Here is a 16,789-nt window from a genome sequence, read left to right on the forward strand (position 1 = left end):
AATTATGCGTTCTATACCTGTTAACTTTGTGTTTCTCCACAGGCAGTTTACGGCAGCCCTGGCTGACCTGCACGAAGCAGCCAAGCTGTGCCCCAATAACCGGGAGATCCGTCGACTGCTGGCGCGAGTCGAGGAAGAGTGTAAACAGATGCAGCGCACACAGACCAAGGGAGGCCTAGCTGGGGCTGCAGCTGCCTGCAGTCAGGCCTCAGGGGGCCATGACTCTGACCAGGAGCAGGAGGAAGGACAGGAGGAGCCTGCAGAGCAGAGCCTAGCCAGGGGCCTGGAAGGCCAAAGAGACATACTGGAGGAGGATGAGGAGACCCTGCAGCATGACAGGAGAGCTGAGGCCTGCTGGCCACAAAACATCTACTCTTTCAACAGAGTCCTGCCTTCCGACTCGCTCAGCAACAGCCAGGGCCATCAGAATCAGAGTCCCAGGCCCAGCTCACCCCCAGGCCCGAGCAGGCTGCCCCCCCACCGTTACCCTCGGGAGCACCGGGAGGCCCTGGCCCAGCAGGGCCTGATTCTGCAGCCCACAAAGCAAGCCCAGATAGTCAAGACCAACCAGCACATGAGCTCTATGCAGGCTGGGGGAGGAGTAGCCGGGGGCCGCCCAGTGGGGGCAAAGTCTCAGTCTCAGTACGCTCCCTCCAGCCCCCTGCCCAGCAGACACATGTCCAGCCTGCTGAAGCCGGGCCCTGGCATCGACATCAGCCCTCTACCGCCCCCAGCCGATGAGCCTGTATATGGGGACCGCAAGTCGCTGGCAGCTGCCTCCACCTCCATGGGACACCACTGCGACAACGAGAGCCTCCATTCATCCCAGGCCTCTTACTCATCCTGCAGCAGCTCCAAGGGTCAGGGGCAAGAGAGGTTGTCTGCCCACTCTGCGTCCTCCCTGGATGGGTTGGCCTGCTCCAGCCCCGGGCCCCAGGGGAACCACACTGACCCAGGAAAGGAAGGTGGGTGCGGGGCCGTGGGTTCCCAGGGAGGAGGCAGCAGCATGCGGGTTTCCAGTTCCACCAGCAGCCTGGCCTCCAGCAGCAGTCTATCTGACAGCGGCAAGCTGGGCCCCGATGTCCGCACCAAGACCTCAGACAAGGCAAAGCACAGCCAACAGGCCAGCTCCACATCAGAGTACAAACCCAGACCCTTCATGGGCATCATGGACAAGACAGCACGCTTTCAGCAGCAGCTGCAACAACAGCAGCAAATTCAACAGCAAATACAGCAGCACCAAGGCTTGCAGAGCCACCAGGGTCTGCAGTCTGCTGGCCGCAGCTGGTCCAACCATTCCTCTGAGGGACTGGTGTGTCACAGCATGTCAGCCATGGGCCTGCAGCCGGTCAACTGTGAGCTGCCTTATGCCAAAACAGTGAGCACTTACACGGAGCAGCACAAACCTCCTCCACCTCAGGGTGCTATGGCAATAGGTAGCTTGCAAAATGGAATGCACGCCAAGGAATTCACAGAGAAGTTCTGCCAAGCCGCCACCTGTTACAAAGAATCCAAGCCAGCACTGGCTCTGCCGCACACTTTTATGGACAGTAAGCCCAAGCAGCCTGGCCTAGCCCGAGATAATCCCGCCATTCACGTAGCTTCGATGAAACCAAAGCGATCATTTATTGAGTCAAACGTGTAGGGATATTTATCCTATCCCTCATACACACCGCACAAACTAGCAAAAATATTAAGTTGAAGGAGAAATTAAGGAGAAATTATTTTAAGGTGTTTTTTTTTTACCAGCCCAAGAAAGAGTAGTTTTAATTTTAAACCTTGTAAGAAGTATGCAAACTATGTTTGTTTTCCCGTGTGAATACGGACCACATGCAGCACGCTGATTGCTCCAGATTTCTCTCCTACTTTCAACCCACCGCTTGTGGCTGTCAGCTTCTGGTACATGACAACATGCCCCCTGTCATTCAGCCAAGCTGGAGACATTGCACTGAAGAAAGTCATTGGGCATGTACTGTACGGTCCTCCTCAACGAAACAGTGACAGCGAGCACTTTATAAGCATTTAGGCCTTTCAAGTGCTTAAACAACATACTCGATTACAGCGTAATGTTATTACAGAACTATTTTAAATGAGTGATTGGAAATGGGGTTTGAACTGTGTTCATTATGTCCATGGTGCTGAGAGAAGAGAAATAAGGAAGAGAGGGTTTCTGTTCACATGGGAGGTGTAAGGAAGTATAAAGGATGGGCATTCCTGTGTTTTACAAAGGATGTTGTAGATCCTCACGTTGTGTATATTATATAAATATGTACTTTTCTCTTCTTTTGAGTGAAGGTCTATGTTAAGTGTATTGACCTGTTCAAAATTGTGTATTTTGAGTTTTATTTTATGCACAGTTTTGTTCAGATGGTGTTAAAGGTTCTAAAAATACATTTGTTAAATATGTTTGTACATTCTATAAATTGGCCATTAACATTGAAATCAAATCCTTTCTGTATCTGCTTGTTGTTGCTGTCTAGTTTAATTTATTTACAGCGCCTACGGCTTGGTTAATTGTAAAAGCAATATATTTTATATAGTTATTTTTGCACAGCTACTAAGACATTTTACGATTCTCTCAATAATGCGTTTAAGTGCATGCTACAATTGCAGTTTATAATAAAGAGTAAAAAAAATATCTATAAAATAAAAATGGTTTTGGGGCGCGTTGCCATCAGCTCTATTTTAATATGTATGTTAATTGCAATTGTTGCCATGTTTTCAGTATTGTGAGCTTTATTAGCTGTGATCACATACTGTAATAGAACATTACTGCCATAGCCGCCATGGGAGAAATAAAGATCCACTGAGGAAAAAAAAAAATACAGGTCTACTGGCTTTTATTCTGAGGGGAGTTGGGGACATTGTTATTGTGAATTGAGGATCTCTAAATAATTATCATGAACACAAATAGGAATGTAAACATTCTATAGCCATTTGGTTTCTGCCTAAAGAGCCTACAGTACATCAACATGTAATTAAAGGATAGTGTCTTTGAATATATCATGTCTAGACAACTGGCAGTTATGCAGGCATCATTTTCTAAACAAGACTGGTTATTAACTTGGTAAATATCCATTAACATATTTCAAAAAACTATGATAATTTTTTATAAATTATACTGTTTTTTATAATATGTTTCCCTTATTCAGAGATAAGAGCACTTGTTATCAGATGAGCAGTTAGTGTTAATAAAGTACCTGTATGGTTGGATTCTGAAAACTGGGCTAACATGAGCTGCAGTCTACTGGCTGGACTTCCATCGTGCTATCGCCATCTTCAGAGATCTGTTGGGGGTGACGAGCGTTGTCTGTAGGGGCAAGTTCGTCATGGGACTGGATTTGTTCTTGGCCCTGATCCAGCTCTCAATGGCTTCTCGCTCATAGGAATACCCATCTGTTGATCAGGCAAACATTATCATACCTTAGATATGAAATCCTGAGGTCATGCATGTATGTATCTAGAAAACAGCTGTGGACCTATGAGACTAACAATTCATCAACAGACACCAGAATTAAAAGTGGATACTGTGTGTTACATAAGCTCATATAGTTTGGGACATTGGGAAGCTGAATTTTTATTTTAGCACTGGTTGTCTAACCTGCAGCAATGACTGGATCCTTCATCAACTCTCTGGTGATTGGGCACAGAAACTCATCTGGGGCCTCTGAACCGCTGTGTTCCGCCTTCAGGGCCTCAATTTTCCTCAGGAGGCGACCGCGGAGGCCCACTGACTCTGGAGAAGCAACACTCTGTTCAGTATTCATGGTTGGAAAATTACATTACATGCAGTGCATTTCCTTGTAACACTTAAAAGTTGCTGAATTAAAAGTTGTATGTATCCAACATGTTATTCAACCATACATGTATCTACCATCTTAAGCATAACAGTAGCTCACACAAGCCAAGGCAAATGAATAGCTGAATACAGTTTGAATACTTGAAACTAGATCAGCGATGCTTGGTTTGGCTTGTAAGACTTTTCAACTCTTTTTGCAGCTGTCCCAACTGAGCAAGACAGATTCTTTACACCTGAATAAGTTTAGATATTTGATACCATATCCAAAAATGTGTTCCCCAGGATCTGTCTCACATTACTCAAACTAAAAGATTGTAAATGTTTACTGCTGTGTTCAGTGAGACTCAAATTTTGTTTTGCTCATTCTGTATTAATGTTCCATTGGGTGGCGTGACCTCCGTGTCTTTGAGTGGAACTGCGGGATCAGCGAGGTGACAGACACTCAACAGAATGACATTGTCCTTTTTCTGGGTCGCTCAGATAACACGGACAAAGGAATAAATCTGAACCTGTCCTTCATCCATCTGTGCTGAGAGACAAAGAGCTAGACACATTCACAGCGTGTCGATGGGTTTTCAACTGTGCTGTTTGACGGCAGGCAAGAGTTGTGCCGGTTGTAGTTCAATGTAACATCTCTCATTGTTCTACTCAGGGAAAAAAGCAGCCCTCTCCCTGCTGAGAGCAATTTCATCCACTGAATTTGAAGTCATCCATACATACAGTATGAACAGACCTGGCCAAAACACCCATATGGAGAAGTACTGTAATTCGGTGCAGGATGCCCATTTCACCACCAACAGACCAATCTCTATGGCCACACATCATCAGTGGCATGTCGTGTAGAGTGGCAGTGCCATGGTGGTGCAGGTCTCTTGCAGAGAAGCGCCACAGTGACGGTGTGTGTTTCAGTGAAAGTAGCTGCAGTGGCATTCTTAGCGCTGGGCATATGCTGAAGTGATCAGAATATAACAAATAATGGGACACAATCAGCCTCCCACTTTGACAAACTGGAGAGATCTTCACAATCAACACAATTGTCCCCGTTGAGCACTGGCTCTTTCACTTCAATGCTGCAAGAATTGAAATGCTGTTGCTTAGTGGTTTGGCGCTCTGGGGATAATGGCCCTCATTTACGAAACGAACGTACGACAGAAAACTGGGCGTACGGTCATTTCCACGCAAAGCTCGGCATTTATGACGTGAGCGGAGGCTACGATCAAATCTCACGTCAAGTCTCAACTCGTGTACGCAAGTTTTGGAGTCAGCGTGGACTTGCGGTGCAGCAGAGTAAATCTGGCTGAGTCAGAGAACTGGATTAGACCATATAGTATTCTGACTGGCATCTAAGCATATGCAGCCACATATTCATCACTTAAAAATATGTAGCCTATGGCAAAATATTATATTTTGTAAAGGCCTACATCGACTATGTGTCATATAGCCCATCCCTAACAATAATAGGTATTTTCAAATTGTTTGCAATTAACGGGGTTAACAGTTTTCTGGTGTAAGATTAATTTCTCTTTCATTTTGAGATAGCCTACTTATTTGAGGTCTGGCCATTTTTTCTTCACCTAAATGTAAAGAATTGCGATACAAGCTATTATATTGGGCTACTATTATATATATATATAGGCTATACATATCACGGATGTATAAATTAAATATTCAAACCTCAGCTGGAATGTTGACGGCAACGCTGTTGACCGCAGCAGTGATTTCTTTCCATGCTGCATTTTTCCGACTTCTTTTGATGCCACTTTTCAGGCTGCCAAATAGAACTAATTGGTTCAATTGGACTTCAGACGTTAGAGTTTCTATTTCGAGGTCGGAGAGGTTTCTCTTCTTGGACGTATTACGCCTCTCCATGTCGTAAACTCTGGGGGCGAGGCCTCTAAACCGAGAATATTTAGGGGCGTGATATTTAAATGACGATTGTTTTCAGCCTCCACATTTATCAACGCCCGATCATTCTTACGCTGTGATTGGCGAGATATGAACTTTTCATGAATCACACGTGAACCCTGTCGTAAGATGATTTCTGCGCTCAGGTCTGCGCTGGTTTCTACGTTAGATTGATAAATGAGGGCCAATGTGTTTCTCATTGAATCTCCCTCTCTCTCTGTCTTTCTCTTAGACACACACACACACACGGAGCAGGCAGCTGCAATGGCAGGGTGAATGCACGCCAGCACACATCACAAAGACGATGGCAGCAGGTTATGATGACTTCAGCGCCTTGATAAACCTGTAGCCATGTGGAGCGGCCCCAAGAAACAGCGGAGAGCAGACTGCGGAGCTGTGACAGAGCAAAAAGTTGTGCAGATCCAGCAGCCGAGGCCTGCTGTTGCAATCACACATGGCTCAGATCCCATGGGAACGGTGACGAGGAGCGCGAGCAGAAGCGCTCAATCAAAACACGCTGAACACGTCAAGTCATCCAATTAAATACTCTTGGATGGAAGAACTGCACTGTACAACTCCATATAGTAATCCTTCATTTTCGAGCTTTCTATAAATTGGCATATTCTTTTATAGTGTCAGTCAAGAGGCACAATCCTAAGTGCTATGCTGTCTGCTTTACATTTAGACTGATAATTTGATGAGTCAATAAAACTGCAGTGTGAGGCAGGCTTAGGATTCACACTTTGTACTATTTCGTAGAGAGATGGCCAGAGAATGGGTTGGGGGTGGGGGGGGTGTAAACTTACATAATGAGTCTGCCTAAGTCTCCACAGAGATGCATTGAATTATATCGCTGAGGAACTTCTTTTTCTCCCCCCCCCCCCCCCCCACCACACAAAGATTCATGAATATTTCATGAAGTAAAGTGGGCTGGAATCTAATTTCCAGTGTGTGTGTGTTCGAGTACGTATATATACGTGTGTTTGTGTGTGTGGTGTGTGTGTGTGGTGTGTGTGTGTATGCACGCGCACACACACAGCACACGTCGAAACTGATAGTTGGTCAGGTGCGCGGCACAAAGGGACAGGAGATGTGGCAATCTGCCGTTTCCACCGGGCCTGATTCTCTGGTAATGACAGGAGCTGTTCTCCATACTAACGACATGTAAAAGAGATGTTAAATCCATAGGACACGCTTTGCATAGCTGAGCAGCCTGCGACGTCTGCCAGTGTAGCAGTATAGCTGGGTTTACTGTGATATACTGTGTCTCCTGCCATCCAATATAAGACAATACAACAAGGGCATTCTTTACTGTGATTATGGGTGCGACTGTGATGCAGCTAGTTGCACGGTGTTCTGTCGACACACACCAAAGTACCCATAATCACAGTAAAGACAGCTCTCTGGGGCATTATCGCATTTATACAGCAGTTAAAAAATGCATGCGACCAGACTGAAAAGTTGTCTTCAAAACAGTGTGCATAAATAAGAATAAAAGAGGGGAGATTGCTTAGCTGAAACTACCCGTTGTATAATATCAGTGAGGCTCATAGGTGGTATACCAGGCACTATACCTGCATATACACTAGTGTCCATAGTGCATCTATCCACTGCAGATAGAAATGTTTTTGTTTTCTGGTTATATATAGAGACGTTTCAACACTGAGACCTTGGCCCACCCCAAAATCCACTAATCTTTCAGAAGGATTATCACAGTTTGTGACGTAAAGGCCATCTGTGTGTTGTACTGTCCTTACAATGCGATTGTATAAGCGGATAGTAACGTTGTAGCTCAGCGTCCCCAAATCGCATTACTATTTAGGGAGAGTCATGGAAAGATCAAAGCGTTGATAAAAGCGCCCTGTGTCATGCTTTCCAATACAAGCTCATCGTATTTTCGGATGAAACAGTAAATCCCCACAAAAGCAGTAAATCCCGATGCGTCGGTGTGTTGTGGTGTGTTTTGTGTACTGTGCACTATTGTATGCGTTTGTACTTTATTTTCTATCCTCACCGACTCCCAGCTCAGCCACTGTTTCCTTGTTCAGCTGGCTGAGCTCTGCTCCGTCTATGTTGTGGGCTTTAAAGATGCTGACGAGCTCCTGCAGTCCTTCCTCGCACAGCCAAGTCCGCACATCCTCCTCTGACCAATCAGCAGCCAGCAGCGGCCTGGAGTGACCCGGCAACTTCCTTCCTGCAGAACACACAACAGGAAGGGAGGAAGCGTTCTGCCATAATACCCCCATCTCCTGCAACACAACTTATCTGATCCAAACAAACCGCTTCCCACACATTCCACACAAAGTACGGCCTCCCTCCCTGCCGATAGGGAATCACTGTTGCTTTCTAACACGTGCACACCACATGCACGTCCCCGTGTTTGCATACAAGCATGTGCACATAACAAAACACAAACTAAATTAAACCCAGCATTGTGTTATTTCTGACTGTGCCAGCATGCAGCTCATCAACCTTCACATGACACCGCTGCAAGTGAGCGGCTCTCATTTATCATACGTGGCTGAGACAAACTGGTCTGTGGTGTGCTGGGCCTGCTAATGACACCTCACAGCACCCTCATGGTTCCCATCTCCCATCATTAGCCATGTGAATGATAACCCTGAGGACCGGGAGGTGTATCTCATTACCACGCCAACCACATGTTTGGTTTCCCCCTCACCTCTCCCTTTGCTTTTCTTTTTATCTGCCAGCTAAATGATTTCCAATCTATGCACATATTTGCCTCCACAAAGGATTCTGCTTTTACAGGAAAAATCCACCCTCAGATCCTCTTACACTGTTAAGTATCATCAGTCTGTGACGTTCAATGTGTTCCAGGTGTTATTTTGTGATGAAGTGTTGTAATTTAATTGTTGGTGTACCCACTTTCACTCAAACTGCCTCGTCTACTTCTACTTCAGTTAGTGATGTCCTACACTTCCCAGAATGACTTTAGACAACCTTCAGAAAAGGCCTGAACTTGTACTCATTATGTGTAGGTGGAGAATAGCAATAGTGTAGTAACAGTGAGAGAGCGAGTTCTTCCAGTGGAGAAAAGCGCCCCTTACTCAAAACTCAAAACATGTCTTGTGGCTGCACTGCATGCTGGTCTATTGAGGCTACTGTCAATGGAGAAACTGGTATCTGTTCTTCTTCTGATGGATTTCTCCCTGTATGATTGTAGAAAGAACAACCCTAATCCTAACCCTTGCTCTTTGATTCAAAGGGGCTGACACCAAAACCTGACTTTTACCGTTGATATTTTAGGTAGCTGTAAAATTTCCTACTATTTAACTCCATTGTAGATGCACTGGAAATATCTCAACATGACACCTCGTCTATGTTTGGCTAGTTAACTGTGGGAACAAAGAAACAAAAAAACAACATACCAACAAACAACAAAATGCAAGGTACATCGCTAATAGCTGTTTTTTAACAGTGTTAAAAGTATTTTCGGGCAGACTTTTCCTTTAATTTGCAAGTGGAAGAACGTATATACTGCGCATACAGCAGTGCCGTCTTGTGGTACTGTGAAAACACACTGGTACTATCAGATGAGGTATTCCAGACCACTGTACTACACAGTGGATGTCCTACTTATCGGCCTGCATGGACAGTGTGTAGAGTAACACGTCTGATAGAGCTGGAGTCGCCCCGTCTAGGAGGCTGAGTCATGGAAAGTTCTGCGCCAAGAGCATAAAAACCTCCTGCAACTTCATTAAGAAGAACTGGGATACCTCAGACCAAAGTGTTTCATCACTTGGTTAGATGCCCATATCCAGCCCTCTTCATCATCTCCACTCACTGTACAACTCACTCCCAGTCTGTGTCTAGCTCCTGCACTGGATGCTGATGTTTTGAGCCAGTCACACACCATCACATATATACATTAAAACTAAAGGAGTGCTGGTGCTCCTGTCCAGTGATTTTCAATTACAGAACCTAAGGAGCAACTGTGAAGGATTTTTAAGGACAAAGCGGAGTAATGGATTCATTTACCTGGGCACACGGTCTGTCTGGATTCAGCTACTGCGGGAAATAAAAAGAGAATTATTTTAATATGCAAAAAGAAAGAAAAAGGAAACAAACAAAGAGGAGCCAGTGGGGTAGAAAGATAAAGAGGAAAAGGGAGTGAGAGAGAGAGGGGGGGGGGGGGGGGGGGGGGGGGGGGGGCGGCAGAACCGGAGACAGACAGTCAGATCTACATAGAGGTGGGATTTACTTTGTCAACATCAGCCCGACTAATGGCAGATTTGGAGCTCCCCTGATGAAGCCTCTAGGCCTCCTGATGTCTGAAGACTGCATTCTGGTCCACAACCTTTTTATTTAGTATTCCAAACATTGCCTTTCATGTTTGGGTTTTAAACTTTTTTAAAGGGCTTCAGCTCCATGACAACAGCTCTCTGAGGCTCCAACTCACACTGCCCTGCTGCTCCAATAAACATCAATCACAATTCCTCCTCTTAACTGCCGCAGCCAGACAGCAATACATATGTATTAGGAGCTTCTCCTGCTGGATAGCTCGTTCCCAAAACACTCTTTTGGGAGCTTCGGCTCTCTAAATGCCTTCTAGGCTTTGGACCACCGCTAATAGTCTCCTTTAAAAGAGGAGTTATTGTGCGTTTCTAGAAAGCCACAACACGTTGTGTACCTACCAATTCCACCGTCGCCACTTTCTATTCTCCACACGTTAACAGTTCTGTCCATGGAGCCAGTTGCGATCCAGGGCATGGTGGAAGACAGAGCAACAGCCGTCACATACCTGTGGGGAGGGAAGGGGGTGTGTATGACTAGTTTGCACAGGAGCAGACAGGCTGATCTTTAAAAACTCAGGTTCCCTCTACACTTAAAAATCCAGCCTTAGATCAAACAATATCTCAAATCCTTCTCAAGCACTTCAAAGCACTCTGCTGGTGCCTGCCTGTAGTGCCACTTGAATGAGTGTCTGCCAAGCAACGACAGAGAACATACCATTGCATCATTGCATCCATCGCTTCAGGCAAAACTAATCAAGTGTAAATCACACATTTTTGATCTCCGGCACCCCAAATCCTATTCCGATGTTTGTTTGACTTCTCCAGAGAGTTGCACAACAGTGGGAGGTAACAGTCAGGTCATGTACCTGTCATGCTGTTTCAGAGTGTGGAGCAGGGTTCCCCGGTTCTGTAAACAAAGTACAAACAAACAGGAATGTCTGGCATCTCTCTGTGTTTACGGAGGCTGTGATTTATAGAGGAGAAATCTTTAGAAAGTTAACTGCAGCACAAACAGCTAAACACATTTCAATAAGCCTACGAAGCAATGTGCTTGACTTACTGCATCATACACCGCGACACTTTTATCCACTGAACTGTTGAATAAACGGAGAAAAAAACAAATCAACTTTATTTGTAGACATTAAACTCTATGTGCATGCATATACATTACAGGTTTACAATCAAAGACAAAACAATATTCTAGTTAAACAAAAGACAAGCATTATGCAAACAAGCATTATGCAAATATGAATAACCAAACTGCTACAAACAGCATACAGGAGTAGTTTATGTGTGGTATTAAATCCATGAATCTTGAGTCTGACCCAACAGGAGCCCAATAGAACAAACTACACTCCTCTAGTGGCCAAACTGGGAAACAGCAGGATCAGGGCTCAGCAGTGGCATCTGCTGTTTACAACTTGGAAAATAAGCATTTTAAAAGATTGTTGATGTGGGAGAGATGAGTTTGAACTTATATTTGCCCCAGTGGGCAACTGCTTTCACAGCAAGTATTAAAAACAAATTACATAACAAAACATAACACGGACAAAAAACAACTAACAACATTTAGTTACAGATGCAAGGTGTATGTTTGTTAGTGCTGATCAAAGATGTGACAGAAATTGAAATCATTTTGTGTATCTGATGAGACAGTCTCTCACCCCGAGACAACCGTCTCTCCATCAGAGGAGAAGGCACAAGACACAACTGGAGCTGACTGGCCAGAGAGAGTGTGAAGCAGCTTCATGTCAGGGGCTGAGGATCAACAGAACACACAGACACACACACACACACAGGGTTAGTCAGACTTCAAAACCCAACAGTGTCTGTCTGTGTTTGATCAGCTACCTACCTCCCGCAATTTGTCCACAGCAAACTTCAGACAGACACACACACACACACACACACACACACACACACTTCAAAATGCATCAGCGTCTATATCTGTTCAGTTGGCTACACCCTGCAATCTGACTACAGCAAACTTTTCTGTCAATAACTGTCTCTCTGACTATCTATCAGCCTGCTACCTGCTGGCTGCTGCATGGCAATACAAGGTTTTATAAAGAAGCCGTTTCTTTTTTGAAATAAAACTACATGCAGCCTAATATACTATTCTGAGTACCTTATAAGAAATAAGTGAGCATGCAAAAATCCTATGTGGCAAAACTAATTGGGCTGTAATAACATTTCTATTATTTGCCTGTCAACACACATATCAACAATAAAATCTCCACTATTTCAGCCATCAGGAAAAAATACTATTATTTTCAGCCAGTGAGGGAGTTTAATTTGTTATTTGCATGCATATGCAAGATGTGATTGCTAGGAAACACAAGTACAACTGAGTAAGGAAAAAACTGAAATGTATTATTAAACCTGACAAAATCTAACTGTACAACTGGGAGAACAGAATAAACCAAATAAACAAATCTGATGTGTAGAATAACAGCTGCACAGGAAGCGTCAGCATAAAGAGGTGGATGAAATGAAAGCTTGCTGACATAAAAGAGGGCAGCGAAAATGACGACAATCAGAGATTTGACCCATCGGGCTGACAAATACGTCTGGAAAGGACAATTTCCTCTCAATACGGAGCCATCACAATACAGAGTCATTACAACAAAATCAGTGGGGAGTGGGAAATGTTCCACGCTGACAGGACACTCGCCGCTCCCCGTCTCCCCAGATCATCTGCGCCTTCGCCTCCTTCTCATAACACAGTGGACGAGGCGACCCCGGGGTTCAAGCCTCCAGTTATTATAAAGCATCTTTAACAAAGCAAGTTGGTCACAAAGTACCCAAGGAAGGAGATAACAACAGAATAACAATTTTTTCTGTGTCCTTTCTAGAGGCTGCTCACAGATGAGAAATCCCTGTGAAGCCCAGCAGGTCACCATGTGGGACGCACATCACACCCTCCCCGAGAACAGCTGTTACCACGGCAACACATACATCTCAGGAAATAACAACGTGGCATGTATGTCTGTAATGTAAAGAGAACGCTGTCTGTTGCCCGGTCATACGAGCCATCACAGACAGCAGATGTTCAGGTAAAATACTTTAACGTACACGCAATGTCCTTGTTCCGCTTTTGATCCTACAAGATGTAAATGTCACAGTGGATATATGCACCTGATTTCCTGCCATCTTCTCCCTCCATGAACGCACACACACACACACACACACACACACACACACACACACACCGAGTGTCCTCTGCTGCTGCTGCTGCTGCTATATTTTAGCGGAATGTCTTAAAGTGATCCATTATTAATGAGTCAGTCTCCAGCTGATTTATTCCACGCACTAATAAAATTATTCTATTCTGCGGAGAGATTTCAAGGTTGAGGCAGTCGGCAAGCCTCCCTCTCTCTCTCTCTCTCCCTCTCCCTCTCTCACTCTAATGGGCGGTGGAGCAAGAGAGCTTCTGGCTGGAGAGGGGAGCGGAGGGGTCAGCCTACCTGCTCCTGCATGCTGGGAAACAATCCATATCTTCAGCTGGCTGTCCTGTCCGCAGGAGGCCAATCGAAACTCCACACAGCAGCCATCTGGAGAGCAAAAACATCACATTTTCCCCTGCATCGCAGTAATCATGTTGGCCTGGATATACTGCAGTAGCAGGAAATTATCCCGATAACAAAGAGCATCTGGTGGCAAGGTAAACAGCAAAACCTGGCCTGTTGTTGCTGTACGGCTACAGCAACAACACATAGAGCATTTTTTACACTGTATATGGCATAAAGATAGCATTAGAGATAGATTGACATAACAAACCTTATGCTTTTTTTTCCCTATAGCACCAAGAAGGAAACACTCTAAAAATCAGTAATATGCAATGGCTTTAAACTAAGGATCTCAATTTCATCTATATTGGATCTCCTCCTATTATGGCAAGCGGAGAAAATGCCAAAGATCTTCTATTTACTGTTCAGAACATTAAAGACCCTATGAAATGGCATCATTACTTCCTGGATTTGATGCAATTCCTGGTTCCACGCTTATTATTCAAAAGTCAAAACCAGTGGAATATGAGTCAGGGAGACAAAGGCAATTTTATTTGATTAGAGGGATGCGGAGGGGCGGGATTATTAAAATATCTGATGGTTTTATTGGTTAGAAACAAATATTCACGCCTACTAGTGCAGCATGAGGTCACCATTAAAGATACCGTGTTTTCCAGGATGTAAGAGTAATGGGAGTTCATTTCATGGGGACTTTAAACATGCATATTGAGTGTGCATTAAGACCTCACCGACTTTAAAGAGGGAGGCGAAGCTGCAGCAGGTGACTCCCAGGTCGTGGGCGTCTTTCTCGGCACGCAGGAGGCTGACGTCCACATCCCAGAGCCTCAGGTCTCCACGGGTGCAGCCGGTCACAAACATCTGGCCACAAGGAGAGAAGCAGCAAGCCACCACACTGGCCTCACTCACCGCACCGCATCTGTGAGGGAGGGGGTGAGACGCAGGGTGAGACGCAGGGTGAGACACAAGGTGAGAGACAGGGTGAGACACAGCATTTCCAGGACGGCACTGCAGGAACCAAACAGCTGGGGACAGACGGGAAGGTTTACTGTTTGATCAAGGGTGGAAGTGACTAATTACATTTACTTCAGTTACTTTAATTGAGTTTTTGAGTACTTTTTGAAGTCAGTAGTTTTACTTCTACATTTTTACTGAAGCATGATACTTAATTACATTTGAAATATCATCCATTACAGCCAAGAGTCTGCAGGTTTTCGTCCCAAACAAAGACCACACCAGATGATTTCACTGAATAGTTCCTCCTCTCTGGTTGAAGGTGTGCTAATCAAAATCACCTGGATACTGCGGCCCTCCATGGCCCACGGCTGAACAGCCCTCCATTACAGAGTGCTAATGATAGGCTCGTTTGAGATGAGCAAGTCTTGCGCAGTTTTGACCCGCGACTGCTTGGTCCGTTGCATGATGGTTAGAAAAGTTGTCCGCCGGCCGCCAACCAGCTCCACCGACTGCACTTTAATACATCCATGGACTGCACAGCTCCGAGGATGATGGGAAACGCATCGAGCTGAGCGCTCATTGGTTCAACACAGTTGTATCACACACCCACCGTGAAATGAAGAGACTTAAGTTTTTATATCTATTCCAAGATGTCACTCCATGAGCAGTCCGTATATTATTTTATTAGAACGGTATGTCATATTTTCCATAAATGCCACCTGTAATGTCTACATTAAAATAAAAATAAGTAACGTGAAGGGCTGGATTGTTAGAGCAGTCAGTGTGGGTGGCGGTAATGCACCTTTTAAATTGTTTATCAACCGCCGTTAAACAAAACTGAAGAAGAAGAAAAAGAGCAGCGAGTGTGCAGTCGGGAGTGTTCGGCTTGTTGATTCCTCGCCTGACTGCACTTGGCTACTCGTCTATTTTGCAGGCGTGCAGGTAGTCTTCTCAAACGAGCCTTTTGTAAGCTCTCCATAAGCATCAGAAACTGGACCGTTGTAAATTGGTCACTTGTGGAGCCATTCACAGTGAACAGTCAGTCAGCAAAGAAGAGAGGAGTAATCTGGCTTTACTTTGTTTATGTACTATTTTATAATTGCTAATGTTTCCAATTAAAAAGAATATAGTTTGAACTTTGTCCTTGCTCACATAAATGAATACATAAAATGATGAGTCATTTTATAACTGAATGGAAATGATCACATGCAATAATGTTCTCTTTTCTAAAACTTTTACTCTTAATACATTTTAAATGAGCTACTTTTTTCCTTACTTCTGTAGATTTTTACAAAGGTAATTTTACTACTTCTTGAGTAAAATTCCAGCAAGGTAACAGTAGTTCTAGGATGTTAACTGTTTCCAGCCCTTAAACAGACACAGATGCATCATCAGAAGGCCATACTAAGTATATAATAAGTACCATGAGTCTAAATTTGATCCCGTGACACTTTAACTGTTATTTTGATGTCCAGCGGGCCGCTGTACCTGCGTAATGTCTTGGAGGGGAACTCCCAGAGGGCCACGGTGCCATCGCAGGCTCCAGCGAGCAGGAGGGAGGAGTCGGGCGCCAGTGCGCAGACTCGGACCGGACTGCGGCCCGGGTGCTGCAGGGTCGCCTCCACCTCACCTGTCGCCGCGGTCCAGATGATAGTCGATCCGTCTGTGGAGCAGGTGACCAGGTAGCTGCCGCACGAGCTGAAGCAGCAGCAGTGAACCGCGTAGCCGTGACCCGAGAGAGGAGAAAAGGGAAGCTCCGAGAAGTCATTGGTGTCGTAAAGGCGAATGGTCTTGTCGCCAGAACACGTTGCCAAAAGAGTTGGAGAAAACGCACAAGAAGTTACCTCGTCGCTGTGATGTCGAAGGGTGCAAAGTACTGACACCATTTTGACTCGGGGATGTTTTGTGGGTCTGTAGAGGGAACAGTTCACTCACAAGGTGGCGCAAAATGCCCAAACATTCGCCTCTGAAATGAAGGAAAAGCATAAGCTGGCCAGTGTGGAAAGTGTCAGCATCAATTAAGCTGTTAATTTAGTACTTTATATTGAAACTAGTATTTGAACGTAAGGATTTCGTTGAAATACATAAAAGGGACGTACCTCTGAAAACACAGCTTTATTGTCCCTGATGTGTCGCGGTCCCGTGCTCCAGACGTCCTGTTCTGTTCCATCCCCTGTTCTTTATCAGTCATGTGACGCTAACTGTTGTGTGTTGTGTGTTGAACCTTGAACATAGTTCATAGTTGGAAAGGACTTCTTTTATTGTGTGAAGTGTCTGCTTTGTAAACGAAATGTGAGAACAGATAAACAATTCAATTCAGCAAACTCAGTTACCTGATTACTTTC

General features: G+C 44.8%; 2 protein-coding genes across 2 annotated transcripts in view; one reads left to right on the plus strand and one right to left on the minus strand.

Annotated features, from left to right (window-relative positions):
* The window catches only part of tanc1b (tetratricopeptide repeat, ankyrin repeat and coiled-coil containing 1b), a 115,162-nt gene extending 112,356 nt beyond the window's left edge, over nucleotides 1-2,806 (plus strand). The window contains exon 26 of the mRNA XM_071523016.1: nucleotides 43-2,806. Within this exon, the coding sequence (XP_071379117.1) occupies nucleotides 43-1,645 (1,603 nt within the window). The 3' untranslated portion in view covers nucleotides 1,646-2,806. The remainder of the gene's footprint in view (nucleotides 1-42) is intronic.
* A 27-nt stretch (nucleotides 2,807-2,833) lies between these two features.
* On the minus strand, nucleotides 2,834-16,615 carry LOC139647166 (WD repeat, SAM and U-box domain-containing protein 1-like). The gene is made up of 11 exons (XM_071523018.1): nucleotides 15,933-16,615; nucleotides 14,219-14,406; nucleotides 13,428-13,514; nucleotides 11,625-11,718; nucleotides 11,021-11,054; nucleotides 10,827-10,867; nucleotides 10,360-10,466; nucleotides 9,704-9,733; nucleotides 7,719-7,898; nucleotides 3,602-3,736; nucleotides 2,834-3,396 (listed from the first exon to the last, which is right to left on the minus strand). Exons 1-11 carry the CDS (start codon nucleotides 16,328-16,330, stop codon nucleotides 3,245-3,247), a joined length of 1,446 nt encoding a protein of 481 aa, XP_071379119.1. The 5' UTR covers nucleotides 16,331-16,615; the 3' UTR covers nucleotides 2,834-3,244.
* Between the last annotated feature and the right edge of the window lie 174 nt (nucleotides 16,616-16,789).

Source organism: Centroberyx affinis, unplaced genomic scaffold, assembly GCF_046629955.1.
Source record: "Centroberyx affinis isolate AG114_WGS23_722 - 3 ecotype Tasmania unplaced genomic scaffold, CSIRO-AGI_Caff_v1 ptg001058l_1, whole genome shotgun sequence".
Taxonomy (NCBI): Eukaryota; Metazoa; Chordata; class Actinopteri; order Beryciformes; family Berycidae; genus Centroberyx; species Centroberyx affinis.